The following is a 27,105-nucleotide window of genomic DNA, read 5'->3' on the forward strand; positions in this document are numbered from 1 at the left end:
TGTCCTTTGGAGATTGATGAGTGATTGGCACTAGTGGAGGCTCCCTAGGCCTTGATGGTATTAGAGGAGAATGAGGCCTTCGAGGTTTTGGAATTCCAGAGGGTCCTGGAATTGGCTCTTCTGGTGTTTTGTTTGATAAAAGATCCAGGAGAGAGTCTAATTTTGACATGAATGGATGTAAAATGGAGACATTCTCTGTTGGCACCGATGGTCCCGGATGTGGCATCGAAAGCCGTTCCTGTGGCATCGCTGATGCCAGCGGCATCGATGGCGATGGATCTCTCGGTATCGGAATCGGCATCAGTGTAGATGTCGATGGCTGAGGCGGAATCGCATCGCGCAGAGCCTGGTGCACTGCTTGACTAATATATAAGTCAAGTTCCGCTCTCATAGCTGGTGATACCAGAGCAGCTATGGGGGGAGGCGGTGATGGCGATGCCGATACCTCCTCAGAGCCCTGAGGAGGTATGGCGCCCGGCACCGATACCGGTGGGGATCGCCCTGGATCAGTAGGCCTCGAAGCCTCCGCACTCGTCTGAAGTATCTTTGCGGGTGAGGCCGTACCTGTCAATGGGTCTTCGGTCATCGGTGCAAGGTGTCGTCGATGCCGGTGACGGTGTTTCTCCTTTTTTTCACTTCCAGAGGGGACGTCTTAGACGATACTGATGGCGATGGTGTAGAAGCGTCTCCAGCCTCCGGACGTCGTTTTTTCAGTAATACTTGCCGGACGGATCCGGATGGCGATGACTGAACCGAAGTCAATGCCTTTGGGAGCAATTGTATTTTAAATAGTTGCTCCATTTTTTCGATGCGGAGACGACTGCCTTTTGTAGTCATCTCTGCACAAAATGTACACGATTTTACATCGTGTTCTTTGCCTAGGCAAAGAACGCATTCTAAGTGCGGGTCTGTGATAGACATATTCCTCGCACAGTTGGGGCATTTTTTGAACCCGGAGGCCATTTTGCCGGACAGCCGTCGACGGCGATGACCAAAAAATATCGGTACCGGCTGGAAACCGAAGGGAAAAAAAAGTTACCGCGGTGTTATCGAAGGGAAACCCTTGCGGTGGGATTAATTTTTTTCCGAAAAAGTTAAACTTTTTTAAGGTGGCGAATTCACCACAGGACTCCAATTGTACCGCGATGCTAACTGCTTCGCGGAAAAAAGAAGACTGAAGGGAGACCCCTGTGGCAGGGAATATCATGGCATGCTGGGCATGCTCAGTAGGCACTCTGGTGCCAGTCTAAAGTTTCATGGAAACTTTTAAAGAAGTTTTTCCGTACATAGGGCTCCATTACCGATGTCACCCATATGTGAGGACTAGCATCCTGCTTGTCCTGGGATAAAAGCCTCTCTTCAATTCCATGAAGTCCTGCCTGTCCCGAAGAAATGCTATGTAGCGATTCATGTGGTAGGATACAGCTGTTATGACCTAGTCCAGACAGCAGGAAAAAGTGGTTTGGGACATTCTCCCCCACGACCCCTATTGTCGTTTTGAAGGAGCAGGTTGTCATGAAATGCAGGGTGGCCTGGCACAGTGCAGGACCTTTCCGTGACCAGATCCCCTCGGATTTCTTCATATAATATCAGGACAGCCTGAGGTGATACCTGCTAACCTCATAATCCTCTGGCATGCCCAGCAATGGAGCTCGAGGAGGAAAGAATCGCTCCCTGTATCTCCTCTGCCATGCCCACCTGCATGCCAAGCGCTGCCATGGGCCCTGAACCTCTCCCTGCTGGGCCAGAGGCTCATACTCTGGTGCAGGGACTTCCCTAGGAGGGGTTGGAATTTCTCTTGCCTGTTCTTGTGGTTGTTCTTGTCTGCGGCAAGCCTCCTAAAGCATCCAGGAGACCCCAACAAGTACACTTGCCGCACACATTATCAAGCCAATACAATATAGGCACAGGGAAAATAGGCATACATGATTGAGCGCCCACTCTCTCAAAGCATGCTGATCAACCTCTCCAGTGTGTCCGATTTAATATTTATATCGGCTGCCAGGCTAAAAGGAGGCACTAGGGGAAATTGTGCACCCCTAACGCCCCCTTGGCAGCGGACACCCAGGAGAAGTAGCTGTCAGCAGGTTAAGAAAACAGACGCTCAATTTTATGAACGTCCTTTTTCCTAGCCTGTATACAGCCACAGGTTAGGAAAACAGACGCTCGTTAATTGAGCATCCCTTTTCCTAACCTGACCGCCAGCAGTTTTAAAAAAAAAAAGTTTTTTAATCTTTCTCCTTTTTGTTCCTCCGATTTCATATCGCTATGATATGAAATCGGAGGATAATTACCTGATAATTTCCTTTTCTTTAGGACAGTCAGATAAATCAAGAACAAGTGGGTTATGCACCTCTACCAGCAGATGGAGACAGGGCAAACTGACGTCACAGTAAAATTACCCCTGCAGTGACATCAGCCTGCCAGTATTGTCTTCAAAAGCAACTGTGGACAGACTAGCAAAATTCTTGATTAAGAACAAGGAACCATTTCAATACTCAGCCAACAGGCAACACTGAGCTCAAACAAGTATGTATAAACATAAGTCTAGGGTCTGGATTAACACTTACTACTAATCCCCATAACACTTAATCACATAAGAGGACTTTAATGCAATCATTTGCCAGCCACAGGAGGGAAGTTGGACTCATCTGACTGTCATAAAGAAAAGAAAATGATTAGGTAAGTAGTATTTTCTCATTTCTTAGTGTCCAGTCAGATGAATTCAGAACAAGTGGGATGTACCCAAACTACTCCCGAATAAGGCAAGAGTGCAAAGGCCGTATCCTCCTGGGCCTGCACATCCAGACTGGAAAAGGACATGTTGCAGCTTGGCAAAATGTCGACAGGGGACACCAATCTAATTTCTGCCCATGACACTGCTTGAGCCCTAGTGGAATGAGCCCTAATCTGAGTAGGTAACGGCTTCCCTGCATCCACGTATGCAGCCGTTACTATCTCCTTAATCCAGTAAGCTATAGTATCCCGTGAGGCCGGCTCTCCCTGTCTAGTACCACCGTGAAGAACAGGTGATCCGACTTCCGGAAAGGCTTAGAAACGTCCAGATACCTGACAATGTGTCGCTTGACATCCAAGGGTCGCAACAGATGATATCCTCTGCATTTCTCTCTGTCCAGAGACAGCAGGGAGATTGACTGATTCAAGTGAAAATCAGTGACCACTTTCGGTAAAAAGGAAGGAACAGTACGCAGCTGTACTACTCCTGGAGTCACCTGAACAAACGGCTCAAGGCAAGACAAGGCTTGGAATTCAGAAAGCCTATGCACAGAGCAAACTGCCACAAGGAACACCATTTTCAAGGTCAATAACCCCAAGGACAGTGGTTTAAACGTAGGCCTGCCAAGAAATCCAATACCAAATTAAGACTCCAAAGGGGCACCGGAACCCGCAAGGGATGTCGAAGATGGTTTCCGCCTTTCAGAAAATGGGCCATATCAGGATAAGCCAACAAGGATCCACCATTTACCTGACCCCTGGAACAGGCAAAAGCCGCTACATGCACCTTCAAGGAACTGAAAGCCAAACTTTTATTCAAGCCATCCTGCAAAAATTCCAAAATGAGTGTAATCTTGACTAAAGAAGGAAGAATACCTCGATCCTCACACCAGCCCTCAAACACTTTCCAAACCCATACATAAATCAAGGAAGTGGAGAACTTTCTATCTCTCAGTAAGATGGAAATCACCACACGGTATCCCCGCTTCAGGAAGCTAACTCTTTAAAGAGCCATACCGTAAGACAAAATTGAGTTGGATCTTCGTGAAGGACAAGTCCCTACCACAACAGGGTCCTGTGCGCCGGAAGTAAAAAAATGCGAATCCACCAGGAGCCTCCGCAGATCTGCATACCATAGTCTCCTGGGCCAGTCTGGAAGTACCGAGAGCACCATCCCTCTGCGGCGCTCAATCCTCCAAACCAAACTGCCCAACATGGGCCATGGTGGAAAGGCATACAGTAACTTGTCTTCTGGCCACTCCTGCACTAGGGCATTGATCCGCAATGACTTTGGATCTCTTCTGTGGCTGAAGAATTGTGGAATGTTCACACTGCGCAAAGTCGCCAGGAGGTCTAGGAATGGAAGACCCCAGTGGTCTAGAAGCAATTGAAACACCTCGTTTGACAATGCCCACTCTCCTGGATCCAGATTCTCCCTGCTGAGAAAGTCTGCCCTTACGTTGTCTCTTCCTATTATGTGTGAGGCTGATATCATCTGGAGATGCACTTCAACCCATTCCATAAGTTGATCTATTTCCAGTGACACTTGTTGGCTCTTGGTACCTCCCTGCCCATAGATGTAAGCCACAGTAGTTGCATGGTCCAACATTATTCAGACTGATCAACCTTACAGCCTGTCGCTGAACTGTAAACATGCCAGCTGGATTGCCCTGGCTTCCAGCTGATTAATGTTCCAGAGAGAATCTTCTGCATTCCAGCGTCCTTGCGCTGTCAGCTCCCGATAGTGAGCTCCCCAACCAAGGAGACTCACGTCCGTTGGCAGTACCAGCCAGTCTGGTAGGGCTAGGGAGACTCTCCTCTTTAGATGATCTGCCTGTCGCCACCCTGCAGTTGGGAGGAGACCTCCATCAGCAAGTGGAACCGAATCCAATAGTCTTGAGACTGCAGGTTCCACAGAGAAAGCAGTGAGCACTGCAAAGGATGCATATGTGCCCTTGACCATGGTACCACTTCCAGGGTTGCTGCCATTAAGCCAAGTACCTGCAGGTAAGACCACACGGTTGGGCACAGTGTGTTCATCAACAGACGGGGCTGCACCAGCAACTTGCCATCCTCCGAATGGGGAACCAGAGATTCACCCCACTTAATGGCCAGTTTCTCCAACTTGCTGACAAACTAGAGCGAGCTGTTAAAGGGCAATTTGGTGAGGTTAGCCTTGGAGGTCACTTCGGCCGACCAATTTCTCAACCATATCTGATGTCTGGCCATTACTATCTAAGCCACCCCTCTGGCTGAAGTGTGGACCAGATCACAGCCTGCATCTGTTAAGGCAGCAGCAGCTGGTTCCATAACTACCCTGGAGTTTACCCCAGAGTCATCAACCATCAAGGAACAAGAAGCGATCTACAAGTTCACTGTTACCACTTCAAATGCTTGCTTAAGGATAGAATCAATATTTTATCATGAGCATCCCTCAAGGCCGCTTCTTCTTCCATTGGAGACCACGCACACAAGTGCATCTACCTCAGAAAACTTACGTGTTCTCTTACCACTGGATCCGGAGGGTACAGGCCTTCCAAAACCTGACCCCCTTTGAAATTAGCCTCTGGTATGCCCCACTCAAGATCACTCAATTCTTGAATGGCCTCCATCACTGGGAAAAACCAAGAGGCTTTATGCAAGGAAACCAAAATGGAATTTATCTTTGGCTCAGACACGGAATCTGCTCCAGGAACTCCAAGATGTTCAAGGTCTGGGAAACCAGAGCTGGCAGTTCGTCTCTATGAAAGAACCGTAATAAAGTTCTATACGGTTTAATCCAGGGGGAATTTAATCATCCTCAAGAGAGTCAGGACTGGTGTCATCATCCCTGCTATCCGGATCTCTATCTGGAGGTCCCGTTGCCACTCTAGGAGTATTCCAGTGCTTAACAGAAAGTCCAGGCAAGGATCCTACCTGCATCTCTGCTCTGAGCGCATTGAACAGGGCTGAGAACTGTGCCTGAAGAAAGGATTGCAACCACTGGAAAAATTCTACCCATGAAAAAGCACAAGTATCAGGTACCCGAGGTGTACTCACTGAGCTACATTCCCCTGCTGAGGAACTAGTTAGGGGAGTTCCAAAATCAGGCACCCCACCTGAGTCGTCTTTACCCAGACCAACATCTGGCTGGGAAGAACCAGGTTTAGTGAAATCAAAGGAAGACAATTCTCCCTGAGCCTCCAAACAGCACTGGCACAAATTAGCGGGCACTCCTGACTGAGACGCCCAAATATGATAAGCAGTGCAAAGATAAAGGTGCTTAGGCACCATTATGGCCAACAGTGTGCTGAGTTTCAGCCAGAGGCGTGCATCTGTTTTTTGTTTTTAAATATGAGGGCTCAACCTAGGCACCCAAAAATTATGCATCTAACACTTATGAGACACACCTAAGCGCCAAAAAATAAACACGCAAAAAAACAAGCGCACAGTACTACATGTGCGCAGAAGGTGGCAAGCAGCCACTACGGCATCACTTCCAGTGGATGCATAGACTACAAGGTCAACTGTGCGTCCAAAAACTGGGTGCACAGCTAGACGCACATGCCGGACCAACAATCCTACAGTGCAGCATTAGAAAGCGCGCAAAATGCCATTGTGACCTACCACGCGGCATGCAGCAAAAACTCGGAGTGGGGCCTAGCCTAAGAAGGGTGCTCAACCCGCTAGGCTGCCCACATCCCTTGACCTCCCATGGAGCAGGATGAACATCTGAGCAGCGTACAGAGCATAGAGAGCAAGGGAAGGAGGAAGCCCTAACACAACAAAAACCTCCTTATATTTTTTAAACTTACAAAAGCTCAGCCTTACCTGCTTGAGTACAGATATGGTTTCTGGCTGCAGGGGGAGAGGACACATGCCATCACCGCTGTGCTCAGATTCCTGTACCTGCTGCCTTTCAGCTGCTCAAGCAGCTAAGCCCACACCAGCTGAAACCAGTTACCGGATCAAGGCACTCGTTTGAGGGAACACAGAAATCACCTCAAGAATTCTCAACTGTGGGAGGGACCATTTGGTATCACCGCAGGAGAGCCAGACAAATTTATTTCCTTAATTCTCCTTTTCTTTAAATTGAAGCAATCCCCAGGGGTGAAATGCAGACGTGGAGACAGAGAATACTGGCAGGCTGATACCAATTCAGGAGTATATGTAATGTGACGTCAGTTTGCTCCGTCTCCATCTGCTGGTAGAGGTGCATAACCCACTTGTTCTGGATTAATCTGACTGGATGCTAAGAAAAGCAGTATTTTCTGCTTTTCTATACACTTTTTGGATTGCGTTGGGCGCACATTTTTTTTTTTTTGCATCAAAGGAGAACAGCTAATAGCCTCGTCAATATAAATTTACATGTGATGAGTGCTATTAGCTTCGTGGGAGGTCTGGTCGTGCATTTTGGACTTGCTAATCCTCTTATAACATACGAGGCTGTGGATGAGCACCCAATCACGGGTTAATCAGTGCGCTCAGTTGAGTGCACTGTATTGCATCGGCCTGTATTGGTTTAAGAAGACAGACCAGGTAAGAACAGGTGTTTTTATTGGCCTGGGAAGGCGAGATAGGTGTGTCTGATACAAGGCCTCTGCATATGATTACAGACATGATCCGCGGTAATGGCCAGGCTCACAATAAAAGCTTTTTACCTTTGTACCGCAAACAAACAAAAAAAAAAAAGTGGTTCTTTCTGATGTTGAATCCCACGTTAGTGTGCATTAAGCTGTTGTAGAATGCAGTAGGACATTAATTTGCATTAACTCTCCTCACATGCTTACTAAATTTAAAATGTGCATGCTAGCTTGTGTTGCGCTATTTATTGCGCACACAATGCGCATTAGATCCCATTTAATGTGCATTCGGGCCCTAATGCCCTTAGTAAATGACCCTCCCTAATAAGGTCATTCAAAGTATTTTTCCCATAGACACAGAATGGGAGAAAACCTTCACCGAGAAGAAACTCAGTCTTATTGTTCTGACCATACCGGCCAATCCATTTCTTTAAATAAATTTATAGCCACTCGTGATTTGTTCTGTCACTTTACCTTTCTATCCACTTCAACAGTTTGTAATCCCTTTTCGAGTGGCCATGTGATAGTGATACATCTTTTATCAAATAATGATAATAGTAACACTACTTCTGAATTCAGGTAGCCAACTATCTGCTCAATGCAAGTCAAAAACCTGGCAATTATGTACTGAAGGATCTCAGCTCATTAGCCATCACATGGCTGCAGTTTAAATGTCTGTTTTATTTCCATGTTCTTATTGATGTTACAGTTACCCTTTTAATTTAATCTCGACAAACATGGGACATGTACTGTAATATGTAAGGCGATGCATAAATGTTCTTAAATAAATTAAATAAATAGGCCCCATAGTGAAATGTGACAATGACTACCTAGAAATGGAAATCACTATTCAGAGTGATCTGAATGGATTCCTCATCTTCTGATAAGTGGTTAGGGAAACTTAAGCAGTCACAGAAGTAACCCATTTTGAAAGGACTTATCTTTGCATCAGCACATTTTGGATTCACTTATTTGTGTGAGACATTTTCTGCAAATACTTGAATGCAGAAAGCAATTCATGACTGACTAAAATGCTTCTCAGCAACTGTAGGAAATAGCAAAATTGCTTACCTTGTAATAGGTGTTATCCCAGTACAGCAGGATGTAGTTCTCACATATGGGTGACGTCACTGAATGAGCCCTATCACAGAAAACTTTGTCAAAGTTTCTAGAAACTTTTGATTGGCACACTGAGCATGCCCAGCATACCATGATCCCTCGAGCCACAGGGGTCTCCCTTCAGTCTCGCATGTAGCAATAAGAGTTAGCAAAAATAAAATAATAAAATGGATCAGACCCAACTCCGCGGGGTGGCGGGTGGGTTTCGTGAGGACACATCCTGCTGTCTTGGGATAACACAAGGTAAGCAATTCTGCTTTATCCCAGGACAAGCAGGATGCTAGTCCTCACATATGGGCGATTAGCAAGCTACAGGCTGAGTCATATTTGTAGTGGACCAACAGCATACAACTGGTGCAACAGGTACAACAATTGGTGTACTGTTGGAAAAATTGGGGCAGCCTGAAATTACAGCAGGTTGGATGTAGAAGGAGTTGGGATTATCTTGGAAATAAAGTTCTTTAAGACAGATTGTCCGTAGGCTGAATCTTGTTGTCCTTTGCCCAAACAGTAATGAGCTGCAAAGGTGTGAAGAGAACTCCATGTTGCAGCTTTACATATGTCAGCTATTGGCACTGAACAATAGTGTGCTACTGAGGTTTTGTAGAGGATGAGTATGTGACAAGTGCTTGCAACTCACTAACCCTTCTAGCAGATGTAATGGCTATTAAGAAGATAGTCTTCCATGTGAGAAATTTAACATCGCAGGAATTCATGGGTTCAAAAGGAGAACGCATGAGTCTTGTTAATACCACATTGAGGTCCCACCATTCTGTGACTGGTGACGTATCGGGGGTTTAAGGTGAATTAAACCTTTCATAAATCTACTGACAAGAGGTTGCACTGATACTGGTGCATCCCCTATTGTATGATGGTAAGCTGAGATTGCACTTAAGTGTATCCGTACTGATGAGGTTTGGAGACCAGAGTCTGAAAGGTGCCATACATAGTCTAGTAAAGATGATGTGGGGCAGGAAAAGGGGTCAATACTTTTTTGTGCACACCACATGGTGAATCTTTTCCACTTCGAAGTGGAAGGCTTACGTGAAGCTACAAGCACTTGAGAGACATTAGTTGAAAAAGATTGAGTGGTTGCAAGATCAAGCTTTCAACATCCAGGTTGTTAGAGATAGGGATTAAAGGTTGGGATGGCGCAACCTGCCCTGATCCTGAGTTATGAGAGTGGGAGTTGTACCCAGGCAAATTGGTTCCGTGATCGAGAGGTTGAGAAGTATGGGAAACCACATTTGTCGAGGCCATTACGGGGCTATGAGTATCATGGACCCCTTGTCCTGTTGTAGCTTCATTAGGGTTTTAGTTATTAGCGGTATAGGGGGATACGCGTATAGAAGACCTGAGTTTCAGAGGCGAGCAAAGGCGTCCCTGGATAGTTGAGTTCCCTGTTTGTGCAGGGAACAATAGCTGTCCACTTCGTGATTCAGTTGGGATGCAAATAGGTCCATCGTTGGTTGATCCCAACGTTGAAATATCTTGGTCATTACTAAGGGATCCAGGGACCATTCATGAGGTTGGAATTGAAGACTGAGATGGTCCGCTACTACGTTGTGAATGCCTGCCAGATAAGTGGCCCGGAGAAACATAGAATATGTCAGGGCCCAATCCCAAATCTGTGCGGCTTCTTGATAAAGAAGAAACGAGCCCGTACCTCCTTGCTTGTTCAGTTACCACATGGCAACTGGGTTGTCCGTTTGTATTAGTAGTCTAGTGTGAAAGACAGTCCTTGAACGCATGTAGAGCATAACGTATAGCTCGAAGTTCCAGGAAATTGATTTGAAATGTTGCTTCGAGTTTTGTCCAAGTACCCTGGGTTTGGAGATTGTCTATGTGAGCTCCCCAACCTAAGGTGGATGCATCTGTCGTTAAAGTTACTTGCGGAATTGGCTGTTGGAAGGGTAGGCCTTTGCGCAGGTTGTCCTTGTTCGCTCACCATAGAAGAGATGAACGTAGCTGGTGGGTTATTTGAACTGGGGATGACAGCGGTTGAATGGCTTGTATCCACTGTGATCTTAATGTCCATTGGGTTATTCTCATAGCTAACCTGGCCATAGGAGTGACATGAACTGTGGAGGCCATGTGGCCGAGTAGAGTTAGAAACTGAGGCGCTGTCACTTGTTTCTTTAAGCGCAGAGAGAGTGTGCTAATGAGGAGAGTGTCTCTGCCCGGTCTTTTGGGAGGAAGGCTCTTGATATTATAGTATTCAACTCTGCTCCGATGAATTGCAGTAGGCGAGATGGCATGAGGTGGGATTTTTGGTAGTTGATTAGAAATCCCAGCGAATGGAGCAGATTGATTGTGAGCCCGAGAGAGGTGAGAGCTCCTTGCTGTGATTGGCTTCTGATGAGCCAGTCGTCCAGGTAAGGAAAAACGTGCACACTTTCCTTGTGCAAATGAGCTGCTGCTACCGCTAGGCACTTTGTGAACACTCTGGGTGCTGAAGAAAGTCTGAATGGCAGGACCCAGTACTGGAAATGCTGATGACCCACCATGAAACGCAGAAACTTGCAATGAGGAGGGAATATTGGAATGTGAGTGTAAGCATCCTGTAGATCCAGAGAACAGAGCCAGTCTCCTGTTTGAAGAAGAGGAAGCATGGTGCCTAAGGAAACCATTCTGAACTTCTCTTTCTGTAGAAATTTGTTGAGATTTTGGAGGTCTAGGATGGGACGTAGGCCTCCTGTTTTCTTTGGAATGAGGAAATAACGGGAGTAGAATCCTCTGCCCTGCTGAGGTCGGGGAACTGGTTCCACGGCCCTTGCTCTCAGAAGGGTGGATAATTCTGCTTGCAGAAGAGTGATATGATCCCTGTGTATCCAAAGAGACTTTGGTGGAGAGTCTATTGGTACTGTGAGAAAATTCAGTTGGTAACCTCGTGTTATAATTGATAGTACCCATTGATCTGTTGTGATATTTGATCAATGGTTGTGAAAGAGAGAGACTCAACCTTCCACTGGTATGGTTAGTTTGGGGTTGATGGAGTGGCTGCTGTCCACTGGCTGTTTTTCAAAAGCCTGATGCTGGGACTGTTTGAGGAGGAGGTTGAGGCCTAGAAGCCCTCGGTTGTCTAGGCTGGGATCTTTGCAGCAGTCTAGATGCTCTACCACGGGGTGCTAGTGGAGTACCTATGTGGCTCATAGTAGGGTTTTCTGGTATCCTTTCGTGCCGGGCGGCATGAGGCAGATGAAGTATCTTGTGGGATAGCAGATAGTTGACGCAGCGTTTCAGAGTGTTCTTTAAGATGGGCTACTGCATCTTGAACACTTGTTCCAAAAAGGTTATCGCCCACACAAGGTAAATCTACCAGTTTTTCTTGAACTTCAGGCCTGAGATCAGAAGCCTTGAGCCAGGCCCAACGATGTGCACTGATACCAGTTGCCGCTACTCGTGAAGAAGTCTCAAAACTGTCATAGGCAGCACGGACCTCATGCTCACCTCTTCCAAACCTTTGTGGATAATGTCATTAACTGAATCCTGATACTGTTGAGGCAATGTCTCAGCCAGTTGTTGCATCTGTTTCCAGAGGTTGTGCTGATATTGCATCATATAAAGTTGATATGATGCTTTTCTGGAAGTAAGCATCGAGCCTTGAAAGACTTTCCTGTCCAGAGTGTCCAAGAACTTTTGTTCTTTTCCTGGTGGAGTCTATGAATGAGGGCGTACTTTCTTTGATTTTTTCTGAGCAGATTCAACCACCACAGATTGATGTGGAAGTTGGGCCCTCTGATAACCTGGGATGTGCTGCACCAGATAGGTGATATCCATCCTTTTATTTACCGGTGGAACTGAGCATGGGTATTCCCATAATCTGTGCTGCAGTTCTACTAGGACCTCATGTACTGGAATTGCTAGTACTTCCTTAGGAAGGTCTACAAACTGTAGAACCTCTAAGGTCTGTTGTCTGGTATCTTCTTCCGACACTAGTTTAAAAGGAATAGTGTCAGCCATCTCTTTTACAAAATTGGTAAAAGACGGGTCCCTCTGGGGATGACCTTTTTCTGTCTTCAGGTGGGGACGGTTCAGACATGAAGTCCTCTGAAGATGTGTCTGTGTTTCTATCTTCCCAAGAGTCCAATGGAGTATGCTTTGGAAGAGAAACATGAGGAGGCCTCATGATTTTGTGATGAAAAGAATGGTATAGACTGAGAGACCGGAATTCTCGGTCAGGAGAGTCCGGAGGGTCCCGGTTGAGGTTCAGATGGTAGAAAAGTACCAGAAGCATCGTCACCAACTGGAATAGGAGTGACAGGCTGCACTAGAAGAGCTCCGATCAGGGCATCAAGCTTCGATATCAGTGGCTGGAATATTGACAAATCCGTTATCGGCATCGGTGAAGGCACTGGCTTCGGTGAAGGCACTGGTACAGGCATCGGCTCCAGTGGTGTCAATGGATGAAGATCTCTAAGAGCTTCTCTCACTGCCTGGTGGATAAATCCGTCCAGTTCCTCCCTTATAGCTGGTAAAGTCAGAGCAGCTATAGGTGGTGGCAGAGAAGGCGACATTGGCTCTTCCACAGGGCCCTGTGGTGGCTCGATGTCCGGCACCTTTGAAGGCAGGGGAACGCCTCGGAGTAGTAGGCCTCGATAAGTCCTTGTAGACGAGACCTCTTTGGCGATGGCTGTCTTGGTAATAGTAAGGCCTCTGGCGTCGATGATGATGCTTTTGTTTATGCTCCGTGGACTTTTCAAGCCCGGATGTTGATTTTATCGATGCCGCAGATGGAGTCAGGGATAGTTGGTCTCCGGAGCCATCTGTGCGACGCTTGCGAACTACTAATCTTTTTGACGCTCTAGCCAGACACGACTGAGTCGACGTTGATGGCATAAGTTGTATATGGAAAAGATGTTCCATTTTTTCCTGTCGGCCCTTTCTGCCATTGGCGGTCATCTCCGCACACTGCGGCCAGGAAGAAACATCATGCGACTGCCCTAGGCACAAAACACACTCGACATGCAGGTTGGTAATCGACATTGTACGAGTGTAGTTCAGGCATATTTTGAAGCCCGTGGTCATAATGAAGGCCGGACAGCCATTGACGGCCTTCTGACGAAAAAATGAAGTTCACCTGGATAGAGCGGGAAAATATTTCTACCCACCGGCCGGTGGTCGGAGGGAGACCCCTATGTAGAGGATGAAATGAGATATATTTTAAACTTTTTATTCTCAAGTTTGTGTGAAGAAATTCACACAGGGCTCTTTCACCGTGATGCTAACTGCAATGCGGAAAAACGAAGACTGAAGGGAGACCCCTGTGGCTCGAGGGATCATGGCATGCTGGGCATGCTCAGTGGGCTCAGTGTGCCAGTCGAAAGTTTCTAGAAACTTTTACAGAAAGATTTCCGTGATAGGGCTCCGTCAGTGACGTCACCCATATGTGAGGACTAGCATCCTGCTTGTCCTGGGATAATGGCTATACCATAGAAAATAGATTTTATCCAGGAAGCTAGCAAACAAATTTAATGTCAGATATCACTAAAAGTTAATACTCAACATAGCTTTAATTTACATAGTAATACAGTAAATGCAGCAGATGACCAACTGTCCCATACAGTTTTCCCAGTTGTCTTCCCCTCAATCATGACTTTAGTTAGACAAGTATACAAATTCCCATTTTTAAACCAACATGAGCTCCCCCAAACATATTTTACCAGACCTGTGCGATACTGCATTGTTATGCTTTTATGTATGTAAATGTTATCTACCTAGAACTGATAAGTGTGCTATAAATATTTTAAATAAATCTCTGAAGCCTATTCCAATCAATGCTGTCACAAGCATGTTAAATTCCAGTACAGTATTGACCTCTATCATCTCTACTTATAAACCATTTCAGATACTTTGTTGGTTCTCACAAGTCCCATATTTAACCCAACACTCACACCCTCTCCTTAGATCTTACCACCAAGCTTTATAATAATGCAAATTCCTCCAAAATTAGTGAGGCTGTTGTCTAAAACATCATGCCACTCGGTGCTTGATATTATTTATTTATTTTAGTTTTTTCTATACCGGCATTCGTGAGAGTATCACATCATGCCGGTTTACAAAAAACAGGGGGAGTGATAAAAGTTACAGTGAACGAAATAAATAACAGGTGCTGAACGAAAACAATTACAGTTACAATCAAACAGGGAAAAGTATAACTAGGAGCAGAGAAAAGTGATAGGAAATTTAACAGAATATATTAACCGAAATTTGACAGGGTACATTTACAGAGTTTATGCTATTTACTAGGACATGTCCATTTGCCATTTTGTAGTTTTTTGCGTAAGGGTAGTGACTGGAAGTTGGTTAGAGGTGAGTTAAGATTTATTCCGAGTCTGGGAAGGCTTTTTTAAATATTAATATATTAATATTTTTAAATATTAATTCAGCTTTTTTAAATATTAATTTAAATATTTTTTAAATATTAGGATAACAACCATGTATATTAATTTAAAATACATTTATATTACTAAAGTAATCCACACAAAAGAACAAGAGATTATTTAAAAGTGATTTTGAGAATACATATATATCAGGAGATAGTTTTCATTACCAGTATTTGGAGAATTAGTATTTTATATTTTCATCAGGAAGCGTTATTGGCAGGATTATCAAAAGGGAAATTAGAACTAGGTCTTAAAAGGGATGTTTTAACATTTGACAAGACACTAAATAAATGGATAAAATGTGCCTTTACGCAGTCTTTTATTTTAAAGATATAATGCTCACTGCACTTTATAGTTTCATTATTGCCCATGGAGGTGTAAAGGCTGGGTATCATTGCTCTACTATACACATTATTTTCTATCAGCATGGTATTGCACTTATCAAAATTTTCCCAAGATGCTATATATTCTCCAATGACATGTAAAATCACATTGACACTCTCTCTTTTCCTAAGATGATATTCATGGAGATACACAGACATCAAGATGAACTGAAAATCCAGGTAAAATGGATAGTACTTACAAAGTCTGTTCTGATTGATGGTTGCTAGGATTAAACCTATAAGATGGAAGTTGTTCAATGTCAGCTTTTGTTAGTCCCCGAGGTTTGGCCTCTCCTAGTCTTTCTGCCAGATTCAGCAATGCCTGTAAGAATTTTGGACTTTTTTAAATTTCAAAATGTAAGTATCAACTTTACATGTTGACCATTTTAAAGCACTTTAAACGTTCTTTATATACACAAGTTTGTTAAAACAAATTCATAATCATGTCCCCATCTCATCCCATTCTACTTTAAAAAAACATTTGGGAATAAGACACTTGCTGATAAGAGCCAGATCTGGATTTTTTTTCATATATTTTTTACTGAATTCATATGCAAGTTTGCTTACACGAAAACAAGGTTCTATGTAGACAGCAGGATAAATTAGCCATTATGCGTGAATGAAGTCATCCAATGAGGCTGACATGGATCCGTCTCAAAACTCAGTAAAGCTTTATTGAGCATGCATGGGGAGTTCCTATGTGTACACTCTGCCTTGTAAACCCTTCAATCTTTTCAGAAGCTTAAGATTTAACAAAACAGTCACTATTAAGAATGGCTAACTCAACTTGTCTACAGAGAACCTTGTTTACAGAAAAGCAAACTTGCTTTCTTCATTGGCAATTAAGCATGAATTAGTCATTATATATGGGGAGTGCCAAGCTGAGAATTGCAATGTGGAAGCACTTAAAGACAAACAAGCCTCGCTGGGTGGAGAGTAGACTACTGGGAGAACTGTTATAATGGTCAGCCGAGAAGGCCGACCGAGTCTACCCCTTTCGGCTTGTCAATAATTTCTGGACTCAAAGCCAGGGCAACAAGAACACTTCAACTCAGCAAGAGGTTTTTAAATTTAATTTATTTGGCTTCTTAAAAGACAAGTGTTCCTGTGAGATGCGATATGCCCTCTATCTGTAATAACTAGCATCTCATCCAATACAGGACGAGAACCTTCTTTTATAATTAAAACATACAGTATTGCCGAAACTTCCAGAAAGGTGTAACAGCCCACAAACACATGATGCTGTTGTCATGATAACCTAGTATGCATAGAAAATGCTTGTGAGGCCACCCTTCATTCATTTGTAAAAATCATATTATTTACTTGTCTTTCCTGAAACCACCCTTCTACCATAAAAGTTCCTTTATCACCCTGGCTTTGATGCACTGTGTTCTTCTGTTCTTCTCTTGATATTCTTTGTTGTGTAAACACATAGCCAGTCTCTAGTTTGAATAGAAGCTCTGCATGCATTCCGTTTTCTGGGATGGACCCAAGAAACAAATCGGAAACCGATCCAGTTGGCTGTATTAGAGTGAAAACAATAGGAATCGGATGATCACACGAAGCCCTTTATTATGTGCCCGACTCTGGCCGAGTTTCGCTCGTAGAGCTGCCTCAGGGGCAACTACAACAAAACAATATATCAATAAATATCACAATTAGTGAATAAAGAAATTAAAAAAAATTAAAAAACATAGAAACATGTATAGGTGTACATACTCAAATCATATAAAAAAATACATGTATAAATGTATAAAAATGGATAGTATTAGAACATGTATAAATGTACTTATCAAATCATAAGATACATGTAAAATGTAATCAACAAACAATGTCCTTAAAAATATAAACTTACAAACATATATAATTGTAGGAACTCATGGATGATGCATGAATCAAACCTAAAATGTATTCAAACATTACAATAGTGTAGACAGAAAAAAATGGAATAAAAATAATAATGGAACTGGAGGAGAGGCTGACTGATTCACATAGGAGTTCATGATAAAAGAATAAGTAAATTGGAGTCTGCATATATTATATCATTAATTGTATAAATATAGATCTTACTTCAATTGGCAGGATTTTAACAATGCCTGCTGGGCTGCTGTCACATGTACACTGTCACAAAATCACGTACAGAAATATATTAATTCCTAGATAGAAATCAGAAATAAATATACCATGTCATAGGAACCATAACTAAACATTACTGAATACATCAAAATCTCTTAATTGTCTAATCATTCGATTAACTAAATAGCTGCATGTAAATAGGATTATCTTCACAGTTACATGATCAAAAACAATTCATAATACATTGTAATAATAAATAAAGCAAAAACTTTTCAGCGTCAGATGCTTACAATTTTTCAAACCAAACACACATCGTACTAAACACTCACTCCATTCATAAAACCAAATGCAGTGCTAATCAAAAATAACTCTATGGCTTTTAATATCAATAGCTGCACACTAGCGCTTCCTCACATACAAGCAATAAAATAGCTTACTAACATTAAATACTTCTAACATTAGAACATATTCACATATCGCGCTTATCACCCATTCTTGTCTGCAACATTCAACACAGCTACAAAAACTGTCAGTTCCAATCTAAATGACAATCAAATATATTTAGCGCCAAAACATACAAAAATATATGTGTCAATCAATTCATAACTAACAAAAATATTAACATACAATAATATTATACCAATGATGTGAATCAAAACTATTTTTCGATAAGTATATACCGCATCCTAAGCCGGCTCTCAACCGGAATATTATTTTCTAAAGGACAATTACGTTCTTGTTATTTTCATTTAAATTATATAACTCACTATTTCACATACCATACAATTTACAAATGAACGCCAAACCCATACAATATTATCAGTGCGCTTCTCTTATACTTATACCTGTTCATACCTGCGGAAGGTACTGAAAATCATTCTGTTACTAACTGTTATGCTACCATCGATCACAGTCTAAGTAGCAATTAACGCAAGTTAAACCGTATTTTGGCGCCAAAATCATCAATTTGCGTGATCTATCAATCAAGGAGCGCACAGGCGCGTATTAAGATTTTAAGAATAGCACAGCACTCAAGTTACATGATATGTCAATCATGGTGTGCACAAGCAATATTTAATTTTGAAATCGCATAACACTCAATTTGATCATGATCATTGTAAAAATAACCCAAACCTTTGTAGCGTCAGATGCTTACAATTTTTGAAACCAATCACACATCACACTACTAACCCACTCCATCTGACACAATCCTATGCTGTGCTAACCAAAACCAACTCTATGGATATTAATATAACTAGCTGCACACTAACACTTCCTCACATACAAGCAACAATATCTTCCTAACAGTAAATACTTCTAACAACATAACACATTTCCATATCGCGCTTAAAATCCATTCATATCTGTGACATTCAACACAGCTTCAATCTGAAAAACGATCCTCAAAAAATACATAACTTTATGCATCAAACCAATTAGCCACTAACGCATATTGATAATTTTCAAAGCCTAACTGCCAAAAAAAATGTAACATTATATCAATGGTGTGGATCATAAAATGAACTCTAGCTATTTTTTGATTATTGTGAAACACATCCTAAAACGGCTCTCAAGGATAAAAACGTTCTTGTTATTTACATATCTCACTATTGCACATATCACACAATTTAAAAGTGAACGCCAAGCACATTCAACACTATCAATACGCTTCTCTTGCATTCATACCTGTTCGTACCTACGGAACGTACTGAACATCATTCTGCTGTTAACTTTTAGGCTGCCAACAGTCACAGTATAAATAGCAAATATCGCGAGCTACGCCGTATTTTGGCGCCAAAAACGTCAATTTGCATGATCTGTCAATCAAGGTACGCACAGGCGCGTATTTAGATTTTGAGAATCACACAACACTCAATTTACATGATCTGTCAATCAAGGTGCGTACAAGGACGTATTTAAATTTTGAGAATCGCATAATACTCAATTTGATAGATATTACACCATAGAAGACATTCTAAGGTCTATTTGAAGAACAAATTACTATTTTACAACGTGCATCATATCAATATTGGTATTATATAAATTTATAATATGAGAAATAAAGGGCAGTGTAAGGATATAAAGAATTTTTAAAAACATAATGATATAAATAACCACACTCCAATCACAATTAAAACAGATAATATAAATGAATGACCTAAATATGTATAAAAATATTAAGACTCCAATTAAAAAATAAGAAATAAATACTGAGTAAATACCAAAAAATGACACAGCAGATTAAAAAATTGATTCACAAGCACTATAAAAGACAACTGAACAAAATAAAAAGTCTCAAAAATAAAGTACTCATATACGTTAAAGAAAATTAGTAGTCTTTTATAGATAAACTGCTAAATCAGTTTCACTGTTAAGACCATTTGGTGTCATGGTATTAAATTCGAAAATGAATCTCTGTTCATTTCTTAAAAGTAAATTGTTAAAATCACCGCCTCTCCAGTGTACCATTGGTTTTTGGATGATGCAGAACCTAAAATCTGAAAACTTGTGACCAGTTTCAATGCAATGTGTGACTAAAGGTTTTCCTTCGCTTAATCTATTTATCGCACTCTTGTGTTCAATGACCCTTTTATTAAATTGCCTGATTGTTTTTCCTATGTACCATTTTTTACAAGGGCAAATAGCTACGTAAATCACACCAGAGCTCTTACAATTTGTGGAATCATATAGCTTATAAATCTTGTTCGTATTATTAACCTCCAAGCTCTGCGTCTTAAGGTTCACATAGCAAACACTACAGTTACCACATGGGCGATGTCCTACTATTACATTCTGCTTTGATTTGATAATCGGTAGTGCCGATGGTGCTAGTAATTCTTTAAGATTTTTTTCTCTTTTATTGGCCACCATTATTTGTTTATCACTGAATGCTGGAAGAACTTGTAATATATGCCAATGTTTTCGAATGACTTGAGTAATATTATGCGAAAGACCTGTGAATGTGAGCGGACAGATTATCCTATTCTTTTTCTCACTTTTCTTTCCTTTCTTTAACAATGTATCACGCTGTTGTTTATCTGCCTTATCGAAACACTCATTGATACAGTTCTCTGGATAACCTTTTTCTAAAAATCGTATTTTTGTTTCTTCAGATCTTTTTTTGAATGTCTTATTATCAGTACATAATCTTTTAGAAAAAGGTTATCCAGAGAACTGTATCAATGAGTGTTTCGATAAGGCAGATAAACAACAGCGTGATACATTGTTAAAGAAAGGAAAGAAAAGTGAGAAAAAGAATAGGATAATCTGTCCGCTCACATTCACAGGTCTTTCGCATAATATTACTCAAGTCATTCGAAAACATTGGCATATATTACAAGTTCTTCCAGCATTCAGTGATAAACAAATAATGGTGGCCAATAAAAGAGAAAAAAATCTTAAAGAATTACTAGCACCATCGGCACTACCGATTATCAAATCAAAGCAGAATGTAATAGTAGGACATCGCCCATGTGGTAACTGTAGTGTTTGCTATGTGAACCTTAAGACGCAGAGCTTGGAGGTTAATAATACGAACAAGATTTATAAGCTATATGATTCCACAAATTGTAAGAGCTCTGGTGTGATTTACGTAGCTATTTGCCCTTGTAAAAAATGGTACATAGGAAAAACAATCAGGCAATTTAATAAAAGGGTCATTGAACACAAGAGTGCGATAAATAGATTAAGCGAAGGAAAACCTTTAGTCACACATTGCATTGAAACTGGTCACAAGTTTTCAGATTTTAGGTTCTGCATCATCCAAAAACCAATGGTACACTGGAGAGGCGGTGATTTTAACAATTTACTTTTAAGAAATGAACAGAGATTCATTTTCGAATTTAATACCATGACACCAAATGGTCTTAACAGTGAAACTGATTTAGCAGTTTATCTATAAAAGACTACTAATTTTCTTTAACGTATATGAGTACTTTATTTTTGAGACTTTTTATTTTGTTCAGTTGTCTTTTATAGTGCTTGTGAATCAATTTTTTAATCTGCTGTGTCATTTTTTGGTATTTACTCAGTATTTATTTCTTATTTTTTAATTGGAGTCTTAATATTTTTATACATATTTAGGTCATTCATTTATATTATCTGTTTTAATTGTGATTGGAGTGTGGTTATTTATATCATTATGTTTTTAAAAATTCTTTATATCCTTACACTGCCCTTTATTTCTCATATTATAAATTTATATAATACCAATATTGATATGATGCACGTTGTAAAATAGTAATTTGTTCTTCAAATAGACCTTAGAATGTCTTCTATGGTGTAATATCTATCAAATTGAGTATTATGCGATTCTCAAAATTTAAATACGTCCTTGTACGCACCTTGATTGACAGATCATGTAAATTGAGTGTTGTGTGATTCTCAAAATCTAAATACGCGCCTGTGCGTACCTTGATTGACAGATCATGCAAATTGACGTTTTTGGCGCCAAAATACGGCGTAGCTCGCGATATTTGCTATTTATACTGTGACTGTTGGCAGCCTAAAAGTTAACAGCAGAATGATGTTCAGTACGTTCCGTAGGTACGAACAGGTATGAATGCAAGAGAAGCGTATTGATAGTGTTGAATGTGCTTGGCGTTCACTTTTAAATTGTGTGATATGTGCAATAGTGAGATATGTAAATAACAAGAACGTTTTTATCCTTGAGAGCCGTTTTAGGATGTGTTTCACAATAATCAAAAAATAGCTAGAGTTCATTTTATGATCCACACCATTGATATAATGTTACATTTTTTTTGGCAGTTAGGCTTTGAAAATTATCAATATGCGTTAGTGGCTAATTGGTTTGATGCATAAAGTTATGTATTTTTTGAGGATCGTTTTTCAGATTGAAGCTGTGTTGAATGTCACAGATATGAATGGATTTTAAGCGCGATATGGAAATGTGTTATGTTGTTAGAAGTATTTACTGTTAGGAAGATATTGTTGCTTGTATGTGAGGAAGTGTTAGTGTGCAGCTAGTTATATTAATATCCATAGAGTTGGTTTTGGTTAGCACAGCATAGGATTGTGTCAGATGGAGTGGGTTAGTAGTGTGATGTGTGATTGGTTTCAAAAATTGTAAGCATCTGACGCTACAAAGGTTTGGGTTATTTTTACAATGATCATGATCAAATTGAGTGTTATGCGATTTCAAAATTAAATATTGCTTGTGCACACCATGATTGACATATCATGTAACTTGAGTGCTGTGCTATTCTTAAAATCTTAATACGCGCCTGTGCGCTCCTTGATTGATAGATCACGCAAATTGATGATTTTGGCGCCAAAATACGGTTTAACTTGCGTTAATTGCTACTTAGACTGTGATCGATGGTAGCATAACAGTTAGTAACAGAATGATTTTCAGTACCTTCCGCAGGTATGAACAGGTATAAGTATAAGAGAAGCGCACTGATAATATTGTATGGGTTTGGCGTTCATTTGTAAATTGTATGGTATGTGAAATAGTGAGTTATATAATTTAAATGAAAATAACAAGAACGTAATTGTCCTTTAGAAAATAATATTCCGGTTGAGAGCCGGCTTAGGATGCGGTATATACTTATCGAAAAATAGTTTTGATTCACATCATTGGTATAATATTATTGTATGTTAATATTTTTGTTAGTTATGAATTGATTGACACATATTTTTGTATGTTTTGGCGCTAAATATATTTGATTGTCATTTAGATTGGAACTGACAGTTTTTGTAGCTGTGTTGAATGTTGCAGACAAGAATGGGTGATAAGCGCGATATGTGAATATGTTCTAATGTTAGAAGTATTTAATGTTAGTAAGCTATTTTATTGCTTGTATGTGAGGAAGCGCTAGTGTGCAGCTATTGATATTAAAAGCCATAGAGTTATTTTTGATTAGCACTGCATTTGGTTTTATGAATGGAGTGAGTGTTTAGTACGATGTGTGTTTGGTTTGAAAAATTGTAAGCATCTGACGCTGAAAAGTTTTTGCTTTATTTATTATTACAATGTATTATGAATTGTTTTTGATCATGTAACTGTGAAGATAATCCTAATTACATGCAGCTATTTAGTTAATCGAATGATTAGACAATTAAGAGATTTTGATGTATTCAGTAATGTTTAGTTATGGTTCCTATGACATGGTATATTTATTTCTGATTTCTATCTAGGAATTAATATATTTCTGTACGTGATTTTGTGACAGTGTACATGTGACAGCAGCCCAGCAGGCATTGTTAAAATCCTGCCAATTGAAGTAAGATCTATATTTATACAATTAATGATATAATATATGCAGACTCCAATTTACTTATTCTTTTATCATGAACTCCTATGTGAATCAGTCAGCCTCTCCTCCAGTTCCATTATTATTTTTATTCCATTTTTTTCTGTCTACACTATTGTAATGTTTGAATACATTTTAGGTTTGATTCATGCATCATCCATGAGTTCCTACAATTATATATGTTTGTAAGTTTATATTTTTAAGGACATTGTTTGTTGATTACATTTTACATGTATCTTATGATTTGATAAGTACATTTATACATGTTCTAATACTATCCATTTTTATACATTTATACATGTATTTTTTTATATGATTTGAGTATGTACACCTATACATGTTTCTATGTTTTTTAATTTTTTTTAATTTCTTTATTCACTAATTGTGATATTTATTGATATATTGTTTTGTTGTAGTTGCCCCTGAGGCAGCTCTACGAGCGAAACTCGGCCAGAGTCGGGCACATAATAAAGGGCTTCGTGTGATCATCCGATTCCTATTGTTTCCGTTTTCTGGAGCCAGGACTTAATTAAAACTGTAACCTTAAAGAAGAATCTTTTCACCTGGCTCCTGTCCATTGAGATATGCATTTGTAAGACAAAAGCCTGCATTCTGGACCCAGCTTCCCTGTATTGTGGTGCAAACATTGTCATTGATGCCTTCCTGGCCTGTAATTATAGGCTTTGCAGAGCCTGCCAGTAGGTCGATCTCAGGGATATTCTGCAAGTCATGCTCAGAAAGGCACTCAGAGTTCATTCACCTCTGACAGGCCACAGTACAGCAGAGGCGTCTGGGTATTTTTCCTTCCTAATATTGTGTATCTGATCAATCATATTCTTCAGGCTGTGGTCTGATGCGCTCCAGACCCCCCGAGGCCTACCACGACATCAAGGAGCCTACCCCCACAACCGGGACGCCGTCACGGCAGAAGCACCGCCACCCCAACGTCCTCTAGACGCGAGCGGCGAAGCCAGCCCCTTTCTTATAGGGGTCAGCATGGGAAGGCCATTCAACAACCACAGGTCTCCGCCCCTTCCTGAGAGGTAGAAATACGCTATAGCTTCTTTCAGTCAAGTTAGCAAGGATCGTGTTTGGATGGAAAGCCTCTGGACTGAGCTACTCAGCCACTTCCTTGCTGCCGCTGGAAGCTCTCTCTATGCCCTTCGGGGTACTTCTCTAACCTGGGTACCTGCTCCTCAGGGGCCCTTTGCTTTCTTTCAGGTGCCTATCTGGGATCAGGTACTCGCTCCTCGAGGGCCTGCTCGCCCTGGCTCGGTGCCTGTATTCAACTACTTCTGCCTGCTGGGATCTTCACCTATACAGTTACCAACTTAGTGAGTAATCTAACATTCTCAGTCTGTCTCATCTACAGCTCTGCTGCACTGGGAACCTGCATCCGGATGCCCTGTACTATCTCTGTGAGACGGGTTCCCTCTGCCGAGGGTCCCTGGACTGCTACCTCTGGATCACCTCACTACTGCCACCTCTGGTGGTACACCTCAGCTGTTTAATAAAAGACAAATCTCTGTGTTTGCGTGTCTCGAGTCTAGCCTAGTACTTTGGTTCCTCACGGGGCTCCTCTCCATGGGCGTGATCATCTCCACAGTACCCAAGAATCCACTCAAACACCTCAAAACCATAACAAGAACAGGCTAGGCAGAACTATTTGACCAAATTTACTATCATCTTAGGACATGCTACCCAGACAGTAGTGGGGCAAGAAAGTATGCATAAATGACCAAGTAGCAATTTTGCAAATGTCTTCAACAGAAGTCACGCCAAGATGAGCCAATGAAGTAGCCATTACTCACTTGATACGTTTTTTTAAAAAATAATTTTATCTTTATTGCATTTTAAATGTTTACACACTTTTAAGAACATAAGAACATGCCATGCTGGGTCAGACCAAGGGTCCATCAAGCCCAGAATCCTATTTCCAACAGTGGCCAATCCAGGACATAAGAACCTGGCAAGTACCCAAAAACTAAGTCTATTCCATGTTACTGTTGCTAGTAATAGCAGTGGCTATTTTCTAAGTCAACTTAATTAATAGCAGGTAATGGACTTCTCCTCCAAAAACTTATCCAAATCTTTTTTAAACACAGCTATACTAACTGCACTAACCACATCCTCTGGCAACAAATTCCACAGTTTAATTGTGCGTTGAATGAAAAAGAACTTTCTCTGATTAGTTTTAAATGTGCCACATGCTAACTTCATGGAGTGCCCCCTAGTCTTTCTATTATCCGAAAGAGTAAATAACCGATTCACATCTACCCGTTCTAGACCTCATAATTCTAAACACCTCTATCATATCCCCCCTCAGCCGTCTCGTCTCCAAGCTGAAAAGTCCTAACCTCTTTAGTCTTTCCTCATAGGGAAGCTGTTCCATTCCCCTATCATTTTGGTCGCCCTTCTCTGTACCTTCTCCATCGCAATTATATCTTTTTTGAGATGTGGCGACCAGAATTGTACACAGTATTCAAGGTGCAGTCTCACCATGGAGCAATACAGAGGCATTATGACATTTTTAGCAAGGAAAAACAAATGTTGCAGTGCAATTATCACCATAACATTATTCACAAAAACAAAAATCTGCCAACATTGCTTACATATAATGGGGTAGATTTTAACAGCTTGCGCATGGGCGTACATGTGTGTGCGCTACCCGGCGCGCACACATATAAGCCTATTATATAAGGTGCGCGCGCAGGCCCGCGCATGTTATAAAATCTGGGGTCAGCGAGCGCAAGGGGGTGCAGAATTGTGCACCTTGCAGAGAGCCCGCTCCGAGCCACGCTACCTTCCCCCTTTCCCTGCCTGTCCACTCCGAAATCGTAGCGGCCTTGGAGGGAACTTCTCTATCCCCCCACCCCACCTTCCCTTCCGCTACCTCCCCTGTCCATTCCCCCCTACCTTTGATGATTTTTTTCTTTTTAATCACAAAACTTACTTCAGCCCTGGCACAGCAGCAAATATGGCCACTGTGCTGGGAGCCTGACCCCGCCCCGCCCCTTTTTGCAAGCCTCGGGACTTACATTCATCGTGGGGCTTTATGTGCATCGCCGGGCCTTTTTAAAATAGGCCCGGCGTGCGTAACCCTTTTAAAATCCAGCCCAATATGGGGAGAAAGGAAAAAATATCATTCATAATTACTTACAACAAATACTTGGAGAGAGGAGTTAATCAATTTTTCACATTTGACCTTATTCTAAATATATCTAAGCTGTATTCTCACAAACTAGATTTGTCTTTCAAAAATGTTTCCAGGTGCAATGGGTCAGAAAAAATAATTTTTTTTTGCTTGAAAAGTAATATGGCATAAACAGGAAAATTTGAGGAAAAAAGTTGCACAAATAGCTATAACTTTACTCTTCAAAGCAAGAAATTGTCTCCTCCTTGCCTGTGTTGCTTTGGAGACATCAGGAAACATTAAAATTTTCTGACCACAAAATTTAATATCTCTGATCTTGAAAAAATTCTTAAACACCTGTTCTTTATCTGATTCGAGCAAAAAGGAAACAAATAAAGTTGTTCTATTATTAATGATATCTATCGATTCCTCTAG

At 41.2% G+C, this 27,105-nt stretch overlaps 1 protein-coding gene across 2 annotated transcripts in view; it reads right to left on the reverse strand.

Moving 5' to 3' along the window:
* The window catches only part of RNF38 (ring finger protein 38), a 589,332-nt gene that overhangs the window by 85,911 nt on the left and 476,316 nt on the right, over positions 1-27,105 (reverse strand). For both annotated transcript variants that reach the window (XM_029602782.1, XM_029602791.1), the window contains exon 10: positions 15,387-15,508. In XM_029602782.1, coding sequence (XP_029458642.1) covers positions 15,387-15,508 — 122 coding nt within the window. The remainder of the gene's footprint in view (positions 1-15,386; positions 15,509-27,105) is intronic.

The sequence above is a fragment of the Rhinatrema bivittatum genome, chromosome 1 (assembly GCF_901001135.1).
Source record: "Rhinatrema bivittatum chromosome 1, aRhiBiv1.1, whole genome shotgun sequence".
NCBI lineage: Eukaryota > Metazoa > Chordata > Amphibia > Gymnophiona > Rhinatrematidae > Rhinatrema > Rhinatrema bivittatum.